The following is a 16,962-nucleotide window of genomic DNA, read 5'->3' as shown; positions in this document are numbered from 1 at the left end:
AGAGGTCATCATGTTTGGTCCTTGACTTGCTTTCAGCACATATCTCCCAACCTGGGCAATTCCTCCAATCATGATTTACTTAGTGGTCCCCTCACCATCCTAACTGCCTTTGCCCCCAGCACGTGGGTCCAGCTTCCAAACTATGGTGCCACCTTCCTGACCCTTATCTCTACTGTCCTTAGGTTTTAGTCTCATACTATGCTACTCTATATTCCACAAATGAGTGCAGTAATTCTATGTCTGACCTTCTCTTTCTGACTAACTTCACGTAGCATGATACTCTCCATGTTCATCTACTTATGTGTGAATTTCATGACTTCATCTCTTCTAATGGCTGCATCATGTTCCATTGTGTAGATGTAACCAGAGTTTCTTCAACTAATCATCTGTTCTCAGGCCCTCGGGTTTTTTTCCAGATCCTGGCTATTGTAAACCATGCTGCAATAAACATACAAGTGCAGATATCATTTCTACTGTATTTTTTTGCATCTCTGGGATATATTCTCAGGAGTGATATTGCTAGGTCATATGGAAGCTCAATTTTTAGTTTTTGGAAAAATGTCCATATTGTTTTCCAAAAAGCCTGGAACAATTGGCATTCCCACCAACAATGAATGAGAATTCCTTTCTCCCTGCATCCGTGCCAACACTGGTTGTTCTTGTTCTTATTAATGTATGCCAGCTTCTGTGGTATAAGGTGATACCTCATTGTTGTTTTGATTTTCATCTCCCTGATGGTTAGGGAGGTGGAGCATTTTTTTGTGTGTGTGAGCCTTTTGGCCATTTGACTTTCTTTTTTGTGGAAGTTTCTGTTTATTTCTTCTCCCCATTTTTGATGGTGTTAGAGGGTTTTTTCTTGTAAAGTTCTACCAGTGTTTTGTATATCCTGGATATTAAGCCCCTATCTGTTGGATATTGGGTAAATATTTTTTCCCATTCCCGTGGGCTCGTTCTATAATTTAGTCACTGTTTCTTTTGAGGTGCAGAAGCTTCTTAGTTTAATGTAGTCCCATTTTTTTATATTTGTTTCCACTTGACTGGTCAGTGGTGTTTCATCCTTAAAGATGCCTTTAGCTTCAATGGCATGGACGGTTCTACCTACATTTTCCTCCGTGTACCTTATGGATTCAGGTCTGATTTTCAAGTCTTTAACCCATTTTTATTTGACGTTTATGCTTGGCATTAGACAGCATGTCCAGTTTTCCTAGAAACACTTGTTGAAGAGGCTTTCCTAGCTCCAGTTCACATTTCTTGCTCCTTTGTCAAAGATTAAGTGACCGTATGCTTGAGAGGCTGTGTCAGAATATTCAACTCTATTTCAGTGGTCTGTGGGTCTGTTTCTGTTTCAGTAATTAAAACCATGCTGTTTTAATTACTACTGCTTTGTAGTATAGTTGAGATTGGGGAAGGTGATGCCACCCATCTTCATTTTCCCAGGGATAGCTTTGGCTATGCGTGGGGGCTTATTACTCAATATGAATTTCAGGAGTGTTTTGACTGTTTCTTTGAATAATGCCATGGGTATCCTTTTGGGACTGCATTGAATCTGTAAAATGCTTTGGGGGATGTTACATTTTGACAATGTTAATCCTCCTAATACATGAGCAGGGGATGTGCCTCCATTTCCTACTGTCCTCATATTTTTTGAAGTACTGTTTTGTAGTTTTCTTTGTATAGGTCCTTTACCTCTTTGGTTAAACTGATTCCAAGATACTTAATTTTCTGGGGGACTATTGTGAATGGGATTTTTTTTAAATATCTCTTTCTTCTTTTTCATTATTTGTGTATGAGAAGGCCATGGACTTTTGGGTATTGATTTTGTAGACCGCTACTATGCTATACAATCCTATTATTTATAGGAGCCTTTCTGTAGGGCCTTTAGGGTTGTCTAAGTACTGTATCGTGTCACCCGTGAATAGTGATAGCTTGACTTCTTCCTTTCCTATTTGGATGCCTTTGATATCCGTTTCTTGCCTCACTGCTATGGCAAGTACTTCCAGTACTATATTAAATAGAAGTGGTAAGAGTGGGTAGTCTTATCTTGTACTGATCTTAGAGGGAAGACTCAGTTTTTCCCCATTGAGAATATTGCTTGCTGTGAGCTTATGGTAGATGGCTTTGACTATATTGAGGAAAGTTCCTTTAACTCTGATTTTGCTGAGAATTTTTATCATAAATGGTTCCGGGATCTTGTCAAATGCCTTCTCTGCATCTATTGATATGATCATGTGTTTTTTATCTTTGCTTTTATTGATATGATGTATTATGTTGATTTATTTGTTAATGTTAAACCATCCATGCATACCCGAGATGAATTCTATTTGGTCATGGTGTATGATCTTTTTGGTGAGCTATTGGATTCTGTTTGCTAGTATTGTATTGGGCTGGAGCGATAGCACATAGGATAGGGCATATACCTTGCATGCAGCTGACCCTGGTTCGATTCCTCCATCCCTCTCAGAAAGTCCAGCAAGCAACCAAGAGCATCCTGCCCACATGTCAGAACCTGGCAAGCTACCCATGGCATACTGAATATGTCAAAAACAGTAACAACAAGTCTCACAATGGAGACATTACGGGTGCCCACTCGAACAAATTGTTGAAGAACAGGATGACAGTGCTACAGTGCTACAGTATTGTTGGGGATGGACTGAGCTACCAGGGCGAGCTCATGTAGACTATACTACAGACAGGAACATTTTCCCCCTTCAAGCTGCCTTCAGAAAATAATTTCAGTATATTGAAAAGAGCAGTTTTTCCTTTTCTCACAAAAGCCTGGCTGGTCTTTGACATGCAGATCTCAGGTGTTAGCCAGGCCTGGTCTTTGATATTGTAAATTATAGGCTCTGGCCCAGCCTAGTCTTTGGGGATGTAGATTTCAAGTGCTTCCTAGTTTGTAATTGACATGTAGATTTCCTGTGGCACCCCAGCCTTGTCTTTGGGATGTAAATCCAAATGCTTTTAGCCCAAGGAAGGTTTCCCTTTTAGTTTTGTATCTTCTTTCCAGAGGCCTAGATTACTGGCCTGCAGATACAAGGAAATAATGCATATTCTACTGCCTCAATGTTCTTCCTGTAACATCTTGTCTAACATCTTGTAACACCAGTTCTGTTACTAAACACAGCATCACCACCATTACTGTCATGTATTGAGTGTCTCTGCCTAGAAACCAAATGGTCTCTACTTCCCCCACAATGGTGGGCTTCATTACCTGCCTTATCCAACATAACTACCTTCACTAAGAACCATTCTAGCCAGACGTATAAACAACCGCTATTTTTCTCACACTATCAGGTTTTTTCTGTCTTTTAAGATCATTGCCAAAGATTGTTCTTCATCCCCCACAGTCTTTCAGAATTGTTTGGCATTTCCATAGATTTGCATTTCCATATCTTTTAGATAAGGATACATATAATCTAGAAGGCGAAATACTGAGAGGTACATAAATATATTTTTGAAGTTCAAAATTTAAGGACCCAGCATGCTTCTGCTGTGCTACTCTACTAACCTAGAAGTTGTTTTACTCAAAGATCATTGGAAAGAATAATTTGAATCAATTATTTTTATTTAAAAGAAATGCAAGGGAGGGCCGGAGCGATAGTCCAGCGGGGAGGGCGTTTGCCTTGCTCGCGGCCTACCCGGGTTCAATCCCCGGCATCCCATATGGTCTCCCAAGCACTGCCAGGAGTAATTCCTGAGTGCAAAGCCAGGATTAACCCCTGAGCATCGCTGGGTGTGACCCAAAAAGCAAAAAAAAAAAAAAAAGAAATGCAAGGGAGCTTCCCCTTGGAGACCTCATCCCACCCGGAGAAGCAAGCGCTCCCTGCGTCCCGTGCCCGAAGCTGCGGGCCTGCTTGGAACACCCCAGCACCACCTGGCAGGTCTCTGTCATTCGCCCACCATGCCTGACCCCTTCCTCCCGTGTCCCACAGGTTAGGGGCGTGTCTTCTTGTAATCCTCCAAGTTCCTCCAAAACCCATTTTGGTGAGAGTTTTTATCATGAACTGATGTTGGATCTCATCAAATGCTTTCTCTGCATCTATTGATATGATCATATGGTTTTTATTTTTACTTTTGTTGATATGATGGATTATGTTGATTGATTTCCAAATGGTAAACCATCCCTGCATCCCCAGGATGAATCCCACTTGGTCATGGTGTATGATCTTTTTGATGAGTTGTTGGATTCTATTTGCTAATATTTTGTTGAGGATCTTCGCATCGGTGTTCATCAGGGATATTGGCCTGTAGTTTTCTTTTTTTTTTCCTGTTGTACATATCCCTTGATAAATAGGAAATGTCCTTCGCTGTCCCTTCTAATCCTTTTCAACCTGAAATCTATGTTGTTGGATACTAGTATGGCCACTCCAGCTATTTTGAGGGAGTTGTTTGCCTGCATGATTGTTTTCCATCCTTTGACTTTGAGTCTGTGTTTGCTCTGACTGTTCAGGTGTGGTTTTTTTGTAGGCAGCAGAATGTTGGGTTCATTTTCTGAATCCATTTTGCCACTCTGTGTCTCTTAATTGGTGCATTTTGTCCACTGACATTGAGAGAGATTATTGTCATGGGGTTTTGTGTCATCTTTCTGTGGGGTTTGTTGTTTTTGTGAGGTTCTTCCTTGTCTTACAATAGCCCCTTTAGTCCTTCTTTTAAGTTTGGTTTTGAGTCTATGAAGTTCCTGAGCTGTTGTTTTTCGGAGAAATAGTGTATGGTTCCTTGGAGTTTGAGTGTGAGTTTAGCCAAATAAATATTCTTGGTGAGGCGTTCATTTCGTTGACTTTTTTCACTATGTCCCACCATTGTCTTCGAGCTTGGAGGGTTTCCTCCCATAGATCTGCTGTAAATCTAAGGGGTGCTACTTTGTATGTGATTTCCTTCTTTGACCTTGCTGCTTGCAGTATTGCATCCCTATCTACAGGCCCTGTCATTTTGACTATGATATGCCTTAGAGTCTTTTTATTCAGGTCTCTTTCTGCTGATACTCTTCGGGGTCCTTGGATCTGGTTGCCTGCCTTCTCCAGCTCTGGGAATTTCTTGGCAATGATGTCTTTAACTGTGCTTTTTTCACTGGGGTTACTTCCCTGAGCTTCTGGTCCTCCAATGATTCTATGTTGTTCCTCTTTAGGTCAACCTAGGACTCTGGTTTTCTCTAGAGCCATTTTGAGGTCTTTTGCCATTACTTGTTGTTTTCTGTAAGCTTTGTGCAGCTCATCTTCAAGCTCACTGATTCTGTCTTTGGCTGTAGCCATTTTACTGTTGAGGGCTCCTACTGAGATTTTTAATTCATCTACTGATTCCTTAATTTGTGTGACTTCTGTTTGTAGCTTTGAAATTTCTGCTCTCATTTCTTCCTGCATTTTCTTGGTGGACCGTTCCAATGCTTCATTAATATTCTCCCTTAATTTATTGGGTGTCTGTTCCATGGTTGCTTGGAGTACATAGACTCTCCTCAAGATTTCCTCTCTGAATTCTTTATCTGAGAGGTCGTATAAGTGGGTAGCCCCTGTTGAGGTTTCTGGGATCTTTTCTTCATCCTCTCTTCATGGAGGGGATTTTTGCTGTTTCTTCATATTGTTATGAAAGTATCAATTTGGATCCTTGTAATTGTCTATCCCTATTCCCTCTTGCTGCAGGGGGGATGGTGCTCTGGCTGTGCTAATTTGATGATGGTAGCCTTGTTCCTATTCCAGAATTGTTCCTAATTCTCGGACACTCCTCCAGATATATGGGGGGCCTCTAGTGAAGGGTTTAAGGCTATGCTCTACTTAAGAAGGTTTTGTGCAAATTCTATTGTTCACTGAGAGTTATTGAGAAGTTAGTATAAGCTAGTGTACTATTTGACATAGAGTGAGATGGCCAGTGTGTTTTTCAGAGAAAAAGGTTATATAGATTATGCTTAATTAAAAGAATAATAACTGCATCTGAGTGAGTGTCCACCACTCCAGCAGGAGGCCACGCCCCTTTGGAGACCACGCCCCCATAGAACCAGGCCACGCCCCCGTAGCCTCTTGGGACTCTGGAATGCCTGGGACCTAGGAAAGCCAGGTTGGCGGGTCCCTGCAGGATAGGGGCGCCTTTAGAGAGTGAGCAGGGAGGCGTGGCGACCTAAAGTGGGGTGCGGGGGCGGGTTCCAGGGAAAGCCGGGAGTGCAGGTCCCTAGTGAGAGTCGTTTGCAGGGCATGTGGGCGGGCTTCAGGATTGGCTGATTACCACCAGGATGGGGCGCCTTTAGAGAGCTAGCAGGGAGGCGTGGAGATGGAAAGCGGGGTAGGGGTCAAAGTGATTTTTTTAATTTATTTTTTAATTAGTGAGTCACAGAGAGGGTACAGTTACAGATTCATACATTTTTGCTCTTGTTATTCCCTCATACAATGTTTGAGAGCCAATCCCTCCACCAGTGTCCATTCTTCACCACCAATGAATCCAGTATCCCTCCCACCCCCCCATTCCCATCCCCTCATCCCACGCTGCCTCTGTGGCAGGGCATTCCAATTTGATATCTCTCTTTCTTTTTGGGTGTTGTGGTTTGATATAGGGGTATTGAGTTGTCATCCTGTTCAGTCCCTATTTTTTTAAAATATATCTTATTTTGAGGCATGTAAACAGTGCCTTTGAAATAATTAAGTGGATCTTATGCTTCTTACTCAGGTCAAATTTTATTTTTGTTTTGCTGTTTTGTTTCTTTGGGGCCACACCTGGAATAATACAAAAGGCTTATGACTGGTTCTGCACTCAGGGATCACTCCTGTTGGGGCTCGGGGGGCCATGTGAGCACCAAGGATGAAACCCAGGGCTTGCCACATGCAAGGCAAATGCCCTACATTCTGAACTATGTCTCTGCCCCACAGGTCAAGTATTTCTTATCCTCTCCCTTCTTCCTATACAGTCTTATCAAAGAATTGCTTTTAACCCTTCATGAAATATCAGGAATATAGAGATATATGCACACCTTCTTTATCATTTTCCCACAAATTTATTATCTGTGATTTAGAGATACCAAGCAATATAATAACGTCTCTATAAGGATCCATTTATGTATGGATCACTTATTTATTTAGTTTTTTTGACACCACATGGTGGTGCTCAGAGCTTACTCCTGACTCTGCGCTACTGGAGGGACTCAAGAAACTCTATGGGGTACCAGGGATCAAATCCAGGTCTGGCAAATATAAGGCAAGTCTTACCCCTTTCTTTCTTTCTCTCTCTCTCTCTCTCTCTCTCTCTCTCTCTTTCTTTCTTTCTTTCTCTATCTCTCTCTTTCTTTCTCTCTCTCTTTCTTTCTATCTTTCTTCCTTCCTTCCTTTCTTTCTCTCTCTTTCTCTTTCTCTTTCTTTCTCTTCCTTCTCTCCTTTCTTTCTTTCTTTCTTTCTTCCTTTCTCTCTTTCTTTCTATCTTCCTTTCTTCTTTTCTTTCTTCCTTTCTTTCTTTCTTTCTTTCTTTCTTTCTTTCTTTCTTTCTTTCTTTCTTTCTTTCTTTCTTCCTTCCGTTCTTTCTTTCTTTCTTTCTTTCTTTCTTTCTTTCTTTCTTTCTTTCTTTCTTTCTTTCTTTCTTTCTTTCTTCCTTTCTTCTTTTCTTTTTCATGTTGGGGGAGGTCACATCCAGCAATGCACAGGGGTTACTCCTGGCTCATGCCATCAGGAATTTCTCCTGGTGGTGCTCAGGGGACCATATGGGATGCTGGGAATCTAACTCAGATCTGCTGCATGCAAGGCAAATACCTTACCAACTGTGCTATCGCTTCAGCCCCCAGAGCTTAGTTTCTTAAGCAGGGGAAAGTGTGGGGGACAATGAGAAAGTAAATAATGAGAGTAATGGGGGGGATTTGGACAATTTATGAAAGGTATAGTGCAGTAATATTGTACATCTAGAGCATAAATATAACACTATTGTGAACTATGTCACCCCAGTAACACTCCTTTTGATAATTATAAAATTTAGTCAATTTAACAATATTCTTCTTCATTACCTTATATTTACACTAAGTGTATAAACAGAAGGTAGATTTCTCATATTGAAAGAAAAAATAGACATTATCATGGAAATATATCTATTACTAAAGCAATCTGTAAATTCATACAAAAATGTGTCAGCTGAGCATTAATATGTAATTTACTTATCTGAAGTTTTAATTATTATTGTAGTTTAAACATTTTTATTGCCATTTTTGTTAAATTTGTGTTACAGGTTTCACATTTTTTAGTTGATACCGTTCCGAATATAATAATTTATATGATGATTAAAGCCACAAAGACCAAATAGTATGCTTCTCACTCTAAATCTTAAAAATATGCTCATGAGAATCATATAGAAAGATACAAATAATCAGGAATCTAATTATTTTACTGGTGGAATAGACTACAGAGACTCGGGGGCAAAGACAAGCTCACAAGAATTTGCTGGACAAAAGGAAATCTTAATCCTAAAGTGAGATGGATTACCACAAAAGTCAAAATACCACAAAACACCACAAAACTCAAAATTTCTTATAAATGTGTTTGTTTTATTTTTCTCTGGAAAGTGCAATACATGTTTTTGTATCAACTATGGTTAAAAACATTGGGCATAGAGTACAGGAAAGTACATTTAAATAAAAATGCTGTTTTGTACACCAAAATTACATCTTCGGTTCTTTTCTTGCTAAAATCTCATCCTCATCCTGATTCCCATAAGCTTAGAGTTTTCCCGATCATTTCTTTTTGCTTTCTTTTTCAATATATGTTTTAAATAAGGTGCTGTGATTTGCAATACTGTTCATGACAGTTGCATGCATACAGCACTCCAACACCACACCCACCACAAGACGTCCCAAAAGTCCCTCCCATCCGAACAATAGTACCCTCCCAATAGTACCCTCCACTAACGTCCCAATAGTCCCTCCCATCCGCCCCTTTTCCCCTGCACTTCCCTTCTAGACACATAACCATACACAGTAAGGGAGCAACAAAAGACCAAAGGCAACAGAACTGAAGAGTTGATCCACAAAACTCTCTTTTCTCTTCTCTGTAAGGTCACTGTCCTTGATATTTTTGTGTTACCACCTGAGTTATCACAAACATTTTAATCCTGCTTCTTGTCATCTTCCTTGCTTTATTTTCCTGATCTTAATATCATGTTTTCAGCTTATTTTCTTCCCTCACCAAACAAGCAAATAGAAGACGTTCTTTCTGGATACTTTACTGGGGTGTGAGTTAGCTCCATGACATGACACTGTCATGTCACAATTTTCCCGGTGTCCTTCTCAGTTGCAAGAATCAGACCCATTCCATGATTATACACACAAATATTTAATCTTCAGAGCATCTTCAGTGCACATTTTCTGAAGATCCACCAGTACCAAATCAATCACATGGAAAATTAAAATAACCCACAAATATTTGCTCACATCCCTGGATGCCTATTTGATCGATCATAGAGAAACAAAGAACAAAATTTTTAAAGTATTTTCTAATAAAGATCATAAATCAATAAACAATAATTTTATGAGCATGAAATATAAGTGGTATCAAATCCATGCATGGATGGGCATTTGCTTTAAAAGTTCATAGAGTGTTTTACCATGTCAATGAAACGAAGTTTTGTAAGCTGATGCTTTCGCTGGTCACAGTAATGCTTAATATCTGTTGGAAACCCAAGGAAAAGTATTAGACATCTTGTGATTGAAATTTCCCGTGCTCAAACAAATTCAGTACTAGCAATTGGTCTCTACAACACAGTGATTCTTCCATTATTTATTGCCAAGTTGACACACTGCCCTTGAGTTTTCAGGTAAGGAGGGTGTTTCTTAACTTCTTACAGTACAAAAATTGCTAAAGTGATAGAGAAAGGACATTCCTCAATAACGTAACTGAAGCGTCAACTTAGAAAGCGTGTTCTCACCTATCTCACACCAAAAAAGCATTTGCTGAAAAGGACATATGCATACCACGACTCACTGTAATACTTGGCACAATAGCTAAGATTGTGTCCTAGGTGCCCTAGGTGTCCAAAGAATGACAAGTAAATAATGAAGTTGTGCTGTATATATAATGGAATACTATACAGCTGCAAGAATGAAATAATGCAATACACCAAAACTTGGGTGAAACTGGAGGCTACCAATCTAAATAAAGTGATTCAGAAGGAGAAAGACAAATGCTGAATGTTCTCACTTATCTGTAGTATATAGAATAACAGGATAAGGAAATGACAGGTTTCAAAGGGGAGATGCCTAGATTACCCTGGTCCCTCAATTGTAGAACTAAGAATGATAAGGAAGGATAGAAACTGAAGAGGGAAGTAGAAAGAAGAAGAAAGGAGCCAACAAGGCTAGGAGGCAGGGGCAGTTTGAATATGAGGCAGTTTATCTCAAATTACTGAGAGCAAGTTGTTCTCAGTAAATATCTGAACCACAGAACAACAACAACGAAGTGAATGAATGAGATCTAAACTACAAGCGTGAAACTTAAAAATGTGTCTGTCAAGGAGGCAGGCTGGGGATATGAGGGAGATTGGGGACATTGGTAGAGGAAAGTTAATAATGGGCTTGTTGTTGGAAAATTCATGCTTGAAATTCAACTAAAAATAACTTTGAGAATCACAATGCTTCAATAAAAATCATTTTCAAATAAGAAATTAAATTTAGGTCTGAAGTGATAGCACAGCGGGTAGGGTGTTTGCTTTGCACACGAGCGACCCGGGTTCGATTCCCAGTATCCCATATGGTCCCCTGAGCACAGCCAGGGGAAATTCCTGAGTGAGAGCCAGGAGTGACCCCTATGCATATTCAGGTGTGACCCAAAAAGAAAAAAAAATAACTTTAAAAAACAACACATAAATTAACTTAAAATGATATAATAAAAATTAAATAAGCTAAAGTACAGAAAATTTGAAAATTATAAGTTAAACTATTCCTTGCAGTTCTTCACATTCAATGTTACCTCATCTAAATTGAAAGGGAATCAGGTAGGAGTTGTACAACCAGCTCAAGGCTGGGAGATACCATCAAATTTTTCAGTGGTCACAAACCTTTGTTGTAGAATTGTAGCTTGCTTTGGGTATAACAAACCCATTGATCAAATTCATCCTGATTTGGGCTGTGGAGGCACTCTCCACTCCCCAGATGTCAATGAATCCCAGCAGCAGAGGGTTTGAGTCAGTAATGTAGTTGTTAGAAACTATGTCACTTTTCATCATTTTCTGTCAATAGGAGATAAAAGAAATTAGAGGAGGTAGAAATAGAAAAACCCTTCAACTTTTTCTTTTTTATTTTTCAATATCAGAGATTGAACCCAAGGCCACAGACATGAAAATCTTATCTATGCTCTGATGTTGAACAATATCCCCGGTACTTCCCAAACTATTTTTACCATTGATAAATGTAGATGATTTCCATGTAGGCATTTACAATGTCAGAGTTATCTTCTGATGCTCTTGGATAGTGCCCTTGAAGGCTATGGTTTTGATACTCTATCCCTTGGTGCCAACTACCCTCTAACTTTGTACTGGCTGAGGGTCTGATAAGTATATAGCATTTCCCTGAATTCCAAGGAGACAAAGAGTCTCAGTATCAGAAACCCTCCATGTGAAGATGTCACAAATGTGCAGGTCAGTCCACAGCAATATGAGTCAGGTACTATAGGAGCAGTCTGTGCAGGTGTGACATAACTAATGAATGAAGCATGAAGGGTTTAATCACAGAAACTGCCCTAGGATCAAACCAAATCGCCATCTTCAGTTCAGAAGAAGTGGATAATGCATATTTAAAGAGTAATGAAGGAACTGTAGGTGGTAGCTTACGCCCTTCAGATTCTCACAGCATCAAGTACCACCTAGAATCCCGGTGCCATGCAGATAACCCAGGACACTGGCAGAACTCCATTATCCCTTGGTTTATCAGCCACACTTACATTGCTGACAGTGAAGTTTGCCAGGTAATAACTGCCTTGTCCAATGGTATCTGCAAACAACAAAATAATAGTCATGCAAACTTATGCTCAAAGTTCTATCACTTGTTAGTAGAGGAAGTAGACATGGATTTTTCTCATTTTCTGCACCATTTTTATTCTCTACAGAGTTTCTTCTTGTGAGGGCAGAGTTGGACTTTTCCCCCAGCCTCAGTTTGTACCAAATGTTTGCAATAAGTGTATACAGATCAGCTGTGTGGCAGAACCACCTCATGGCATGTGGTTTCCTAAACAAACTCTTAATTATTTTCTGTCTTGTGATCTAGCACTATCAAAAGCTCCCCTATCACCTCAGAATTTACAGATCCTGCTAGAGCACACATATGTGCACACACAGGGGTGAACACACCGAAAATACCAGAGCTGATGTCTTCCTTGGTTTAAGTTGAGAAATATTTAGGCAATTTTAAAATACAATCTTCAAAGTATAAACAAAATTTTCTTTCTCTCTTGTGCTTCATGTAAACCACAGGTTCAGGGAAACAGGAAACTCCATTAAAAGTTCCCTAAACAGAAACTTGTTTCAGACTTTTCCATGCTATGTTCTACACTTGGCGCCTCCCTCTTCCCCATGTATTTGCTTCTCATCTAATTTGCTGACATAAATCTAAAAGACAGCAGATATCCTCTAGAGCATTGTTTCCTAAAACAAAGGTGGCCATCCTATCTGGGGTCACATGATTGGATATGGAGTTGCTAAAAATTTGGCAATAGTAAAAAGTTTCTGAACACACAGTGACCAAAAATAAATTCCAAGTCAAAAGTGCCACCATAGATATTTGGGGAAGCTCTTACCTGTGGTACATTTCTTGGGTGAAAAAGGGTCATGAGAAAACAAAAATTTAACAAGTGTTACTCTGGAGTTATATTGTCAAAGACGGACAGTAGCCACTCACAAAATTTAAATTAATTAGTATGAAAAAATATTGGGCTGGAGAGATAGCTCAGCAGGTAGGGCATTCACCTTGCACGCGGCTGACCCAGGTTCGATTCCTTCATCCCTCTCGGAGATCCCGGCAAGCTACTGTGGGTATCCCACCCACACGGCAGAGCCTGGCAAGCTATCCATGGCATATTCGATATTCCAAAAACAGTAACAACAAGTCTCACAATGGAGACATTACTGGTGCCCACTCAAGCAAATCGATGAGCAACGGGATGACAGTGACAGTGACAGTGAAACAATATTCAAAACTTAGGTCCCCAGATGCATTAATTTCGTTTAAATTGCCATTACACAGATATACATAATGACTATTTTATTTGGCCACAGAGATCTAGAACATTCCCATCATAGTTAGTTCTATTGGACAGCACTTGCTGAAAATAGCAGTGCTTGAGCCAACTAGCTAAAAGTTTGTGAATTCCTTCAAGTTAAAAACACCCACACAAATGATAGAAGCACAGTTTTCTTTACTATCATAGTGAACTATATCTTTAGGAAATGTATCCTCCAACAAAAACCAGACAGAAGAATATCTCAGAGGGAATAAAGAGATTTTCCCTACAACTTCCACACTGCTTACACAGAACATTTGGTCATGCGGAAGTAAGTTTTATTAACTCACAGAAATCATGTACAGTATGCATCGAACAATTAGAAGTAATATATGGTTATTCTTCGTCTAACAATGCTGAGCAATAATAACCTTAGAAAGGGAAAAGGCAGGCCTATACAATGCTAAGGAACTTTGCCTCTGAGACGAACATGCATCAGAGCAGCCATTACTTACCAATGGTTTGTCCATCATCCCAGAAGAACTTGCCTTCAGCTGTCCCTTTATCATCCAAGGCAACCTTGAAGCCCATGAAATTTTGACGACTGCAGAGAAAAAGGAGAGAAATATTAGATAAAAACAAAGTCACAGCAACAAGCCCAGGTTTTTCATGAAAACAAAGAAAAGTCCTTCGTGGTGTAAAGATTGCTACCCAGATTCAGAAGACTTGGGATTTGCTTCTGATTCTTTTCTCCTTTAGCTATAGAACTTCAGGTCTGAAATGAGCAAATTAATCAATCACCTGATCAATGGAGATTTTTTTTCTCTAAGGCTACACAAGCCTACAAGAAATGAACAGTATCTCATTGGATTTCTTCCCTTCTCCATTGTGACAAAAATTCTGATATTGAGCTTTTTCTTTGTTTATGCCCTAATTTCCTAAACATGCATGCTGCAAATTCTGTTTCTACATAACCTAAGTTGTTTCATTTTTTGTTTATTTTGTTGGCTTTTGGGCAACACCCAGAGGTTTTCAGGGATTACTCCTGGCTCTGTGCTCAGACAACACTCCTTGCAAGCTTTGGGAGACCATGTGTGGTGCCAGGGAGAGAACCCAGGTCTACCACTTACCAGGCAAGTACCTTATTCACTGTATTGTCATGTTAGCTCTTAAGTTCTTCCACTTTGACTGCATTTTCAGACTTACCTGACAGGTTTCACAAATTTCAGTGTGTAGTTATCATTAGCTAAAATTATCAAAACTTACTGTGAGATTCTGAGTTCATCATTTAACCTCTTGTAGCCCTTTTGTCCAACAGCAAAATGTAAATAATTTTTTATTAGAATAGAAAACACTATTTTCTACCGTTTGGTATGGACCAAAGTTGACTCACAGGTGTGAAAGAACTGAAAATCGCTGATTGAAATCATACATGTTATTTTCTTATTTTTGTTAAGAAAAAATAATCTATAAGTATAACTTCCATTTTTAGTGGAGAACATAGCAAGCATTCATCTGACTTGATATTATTATTATTTCAGAGACTTAGGTCAAGAAATTTAAAAGGGATCCCAGCCTAAGGCATAAGTGGTAATAAGTTTGCACATTTTTTGATAATAACTTTCTTAGTAAAGTATTCACTAAGATCCAAGGTTTTCTAACATAAGCATAAATTACCATTGTCCCTGTATAATTTTTCAAGTAAATATAACTATTTCTAACTATTGTCTCATCTACATAGATATGATGTACTCCTCAATAATAATGGACTGTGGAGGAGGGATTATTGACACTTTGATGATGAGCATGGGTTGGAACATTGATTTTGAAGAGTTGTGAAATGGTATTCCTAAAACAAGAGGTCTTTTAAAAACACAACGGTACCTTAATGGAAAAAAATTAACACATAGGAAAACCCATAGAGCTGAAGAGATAGGATAGGGACTAAGGCACTCTCCTTTCATCCTACTAACCCTGGTTTAATGCCCAACAATACATATGGTCACTTGAACCTCACCAAGGGTTATGTCTGAGTACTTAGCTAGGAATAGCCCTGAACATATTCAGGTGTTGCCCAAAACACCACCAACCCCCACCGCAAAGAAAACTCATAATTACTTGTCAAAAAAATTGCCTGTAGAGATAAAACAAGCAAAACAACCAAAATGCTTAAAGCCCTTTGGAGCCTGAGGGTAAAGTTTTCAGATGACTTGGTTTCAGCATGATCTGAGCTTAGTGACATGCAATGAGTGACTGGTCAGTCACTCACCTGAAGTGTGTGTTTTGTGCAGGCAGTTGCCAGGGCAGAATGTAGCCTCCACGGACATGAAGATTAATGTGGTTGAGAGGGGCTGGCAAGTTCTTCATTACACCCCTTGCTTGAATGTCCTCACCCTGCAGACCAGAGGGAAAGAGATGATGAAGGTAAGAACATGCCTCTCTGAACCGGAAATCCCCATGCATCTTGTCACTCCACAGAACTTGCTGCCCTTCCTGACCTTTCACACACCCTCAACTACACTCTTCACACTTACCCAGCTGCTCCACAAACTGCTGCTCTGTCCAGCACCAGGTCAGGATCCCTTCTCACAGGAGAGGGGGGTTATTCACTTTTTGATGGGCTCTGATATACACCTCACAAGACATTTTTTCCTTCTCTTTCACCTTGATTCATCTTTCTTCCTCAATTTCCACTCCTACTGACTAATTATCACCTGACACATACTTGACAGGAAAGACCTTAGTGCATGGTCTTGTTTTACAAATCTTTCCCATCAATTCACTCTGTCTTCCTTAATGTTCAATATCTTTTTGTTAGGTCACACACAGCTATAGTTTGGGCTTCTACCTGGCACCAGTCTCAGGGATCACTTTTGGAAGTGCTCAGGGGACCATATGTGGTGCTAGGGTCAAACTCAGATCAGGAGTATGCAAGGCAAATGCAGTGCTTTATCAGCTGTACTAGGTCTTCTGATAAGAAGCTGGGCTGGAGCAATAGAACAGCAGGTAGAACGTTTGCCTTACACATGGCCAACTGGGGTTTGATTCCTCCATCTCTCTCCAAGAGCCTGGCAATCTACTGAGAGTATCCCGCCAGCACAGCAGAGCCTGGCAAGCTACCCATGGTGTATTCAATATGCCATAAACAGTAACAAGTCTCACAATGAAGACATTACTGGTGCCCGCTCAAGTGAATCGATGAGCAATGGGATGACAGAGCTACAGTTCTACAGTGCTACTAAGTCTTCGGCCCCAAGCTATAGTATCTTTCCTCCTGTGTAACAGGAATTGGTGGTCTCTGCCCTAAGGGCATAAACTTTAATTCCCAGGAAACCATTCTCCAATTTTCTCAAATTTGAGCACTATGGAAATCTCTGTTAGTGAGATAATCCTCTGTCTGTGAGATAATTCTCTGAGACTGTGCAGTGCTTTGAGAATGCTTACTATTGTTCCTCCAGTAGATGCAGTAACATCTTCCCCACCCCAAACCATCCTGTCTCCATTCATGCCAGTGTTCCTTGATAGGCAAAATCCCCCACTTAAAGACTGGTATTTTGTAATTATGGAGTAACTATACTATAATACATCTTCATTTCTGATTCCTGTTCATTTAGACACCAACGTCTACAGTCTACAGGATTAACAAATCCCATCCCAGAATTCTGAGCTTTTTCAGTTTTCTTTTTGGTGGCATGAAGAATTGCATTATATGATCTCTAAGAAAATTTCATTCTAAAATTTTAGACATTTTCCTCTGTTGATTGTCCTTCCTTCAAGTGAAACCCAAATTTAAAGATGGGCA

The 16,962-nt window shown here is 39.8% G+C and overlaps 1 protein-coding gene across 1 annotated transcript in view; it reads right to left on the bottom strand.

The window, feature by feature from the left end:
* Window positions 1-9,539: 9,539 nt before the first annotated feature.
* MGAM (maltase-glucoamylase) overlaps window positions 9,540-16,962 on the bottom strand; it is a 120,881-nt gene continuing 113,458 nt past the window's right edge. Inside the window, 5 exon segments of the mRNA XM_055129602.1 lie at window positions 9,540-9,617; window positions 11,005-11,175; window positions 11,886-11,935; window positions 13,676-13,764; window positions 15,430-15,554. Of these exon segments, the coding sequence (XP_054985577.1) occupies window positions 9,540-9,617; window positions 11,005-11,175; window positions 11,886-11,935; window positions 13,676-13,764; window positions 15,430-15,554 (513 nt within the window).

This window comes from Sorex araneus, chromosome 1 (genome assembly GCF_027595985.1).
Source record: "Sorex araneus isolate mSorAra2 chromosome 1, mSorAra2.pri, whole genome shotgun sequence".
Taxonomy (NCBI): Eukaryota; Metazoa; Chordata; class Mammalia; order Eulipotyphla; family Soricidae; genus Sorex; species Sorex araneus.
Note: the sequence above shows the minus strand (reverse complement) of the source record. Positions and strands in the feature narration are given on the sequence as shown.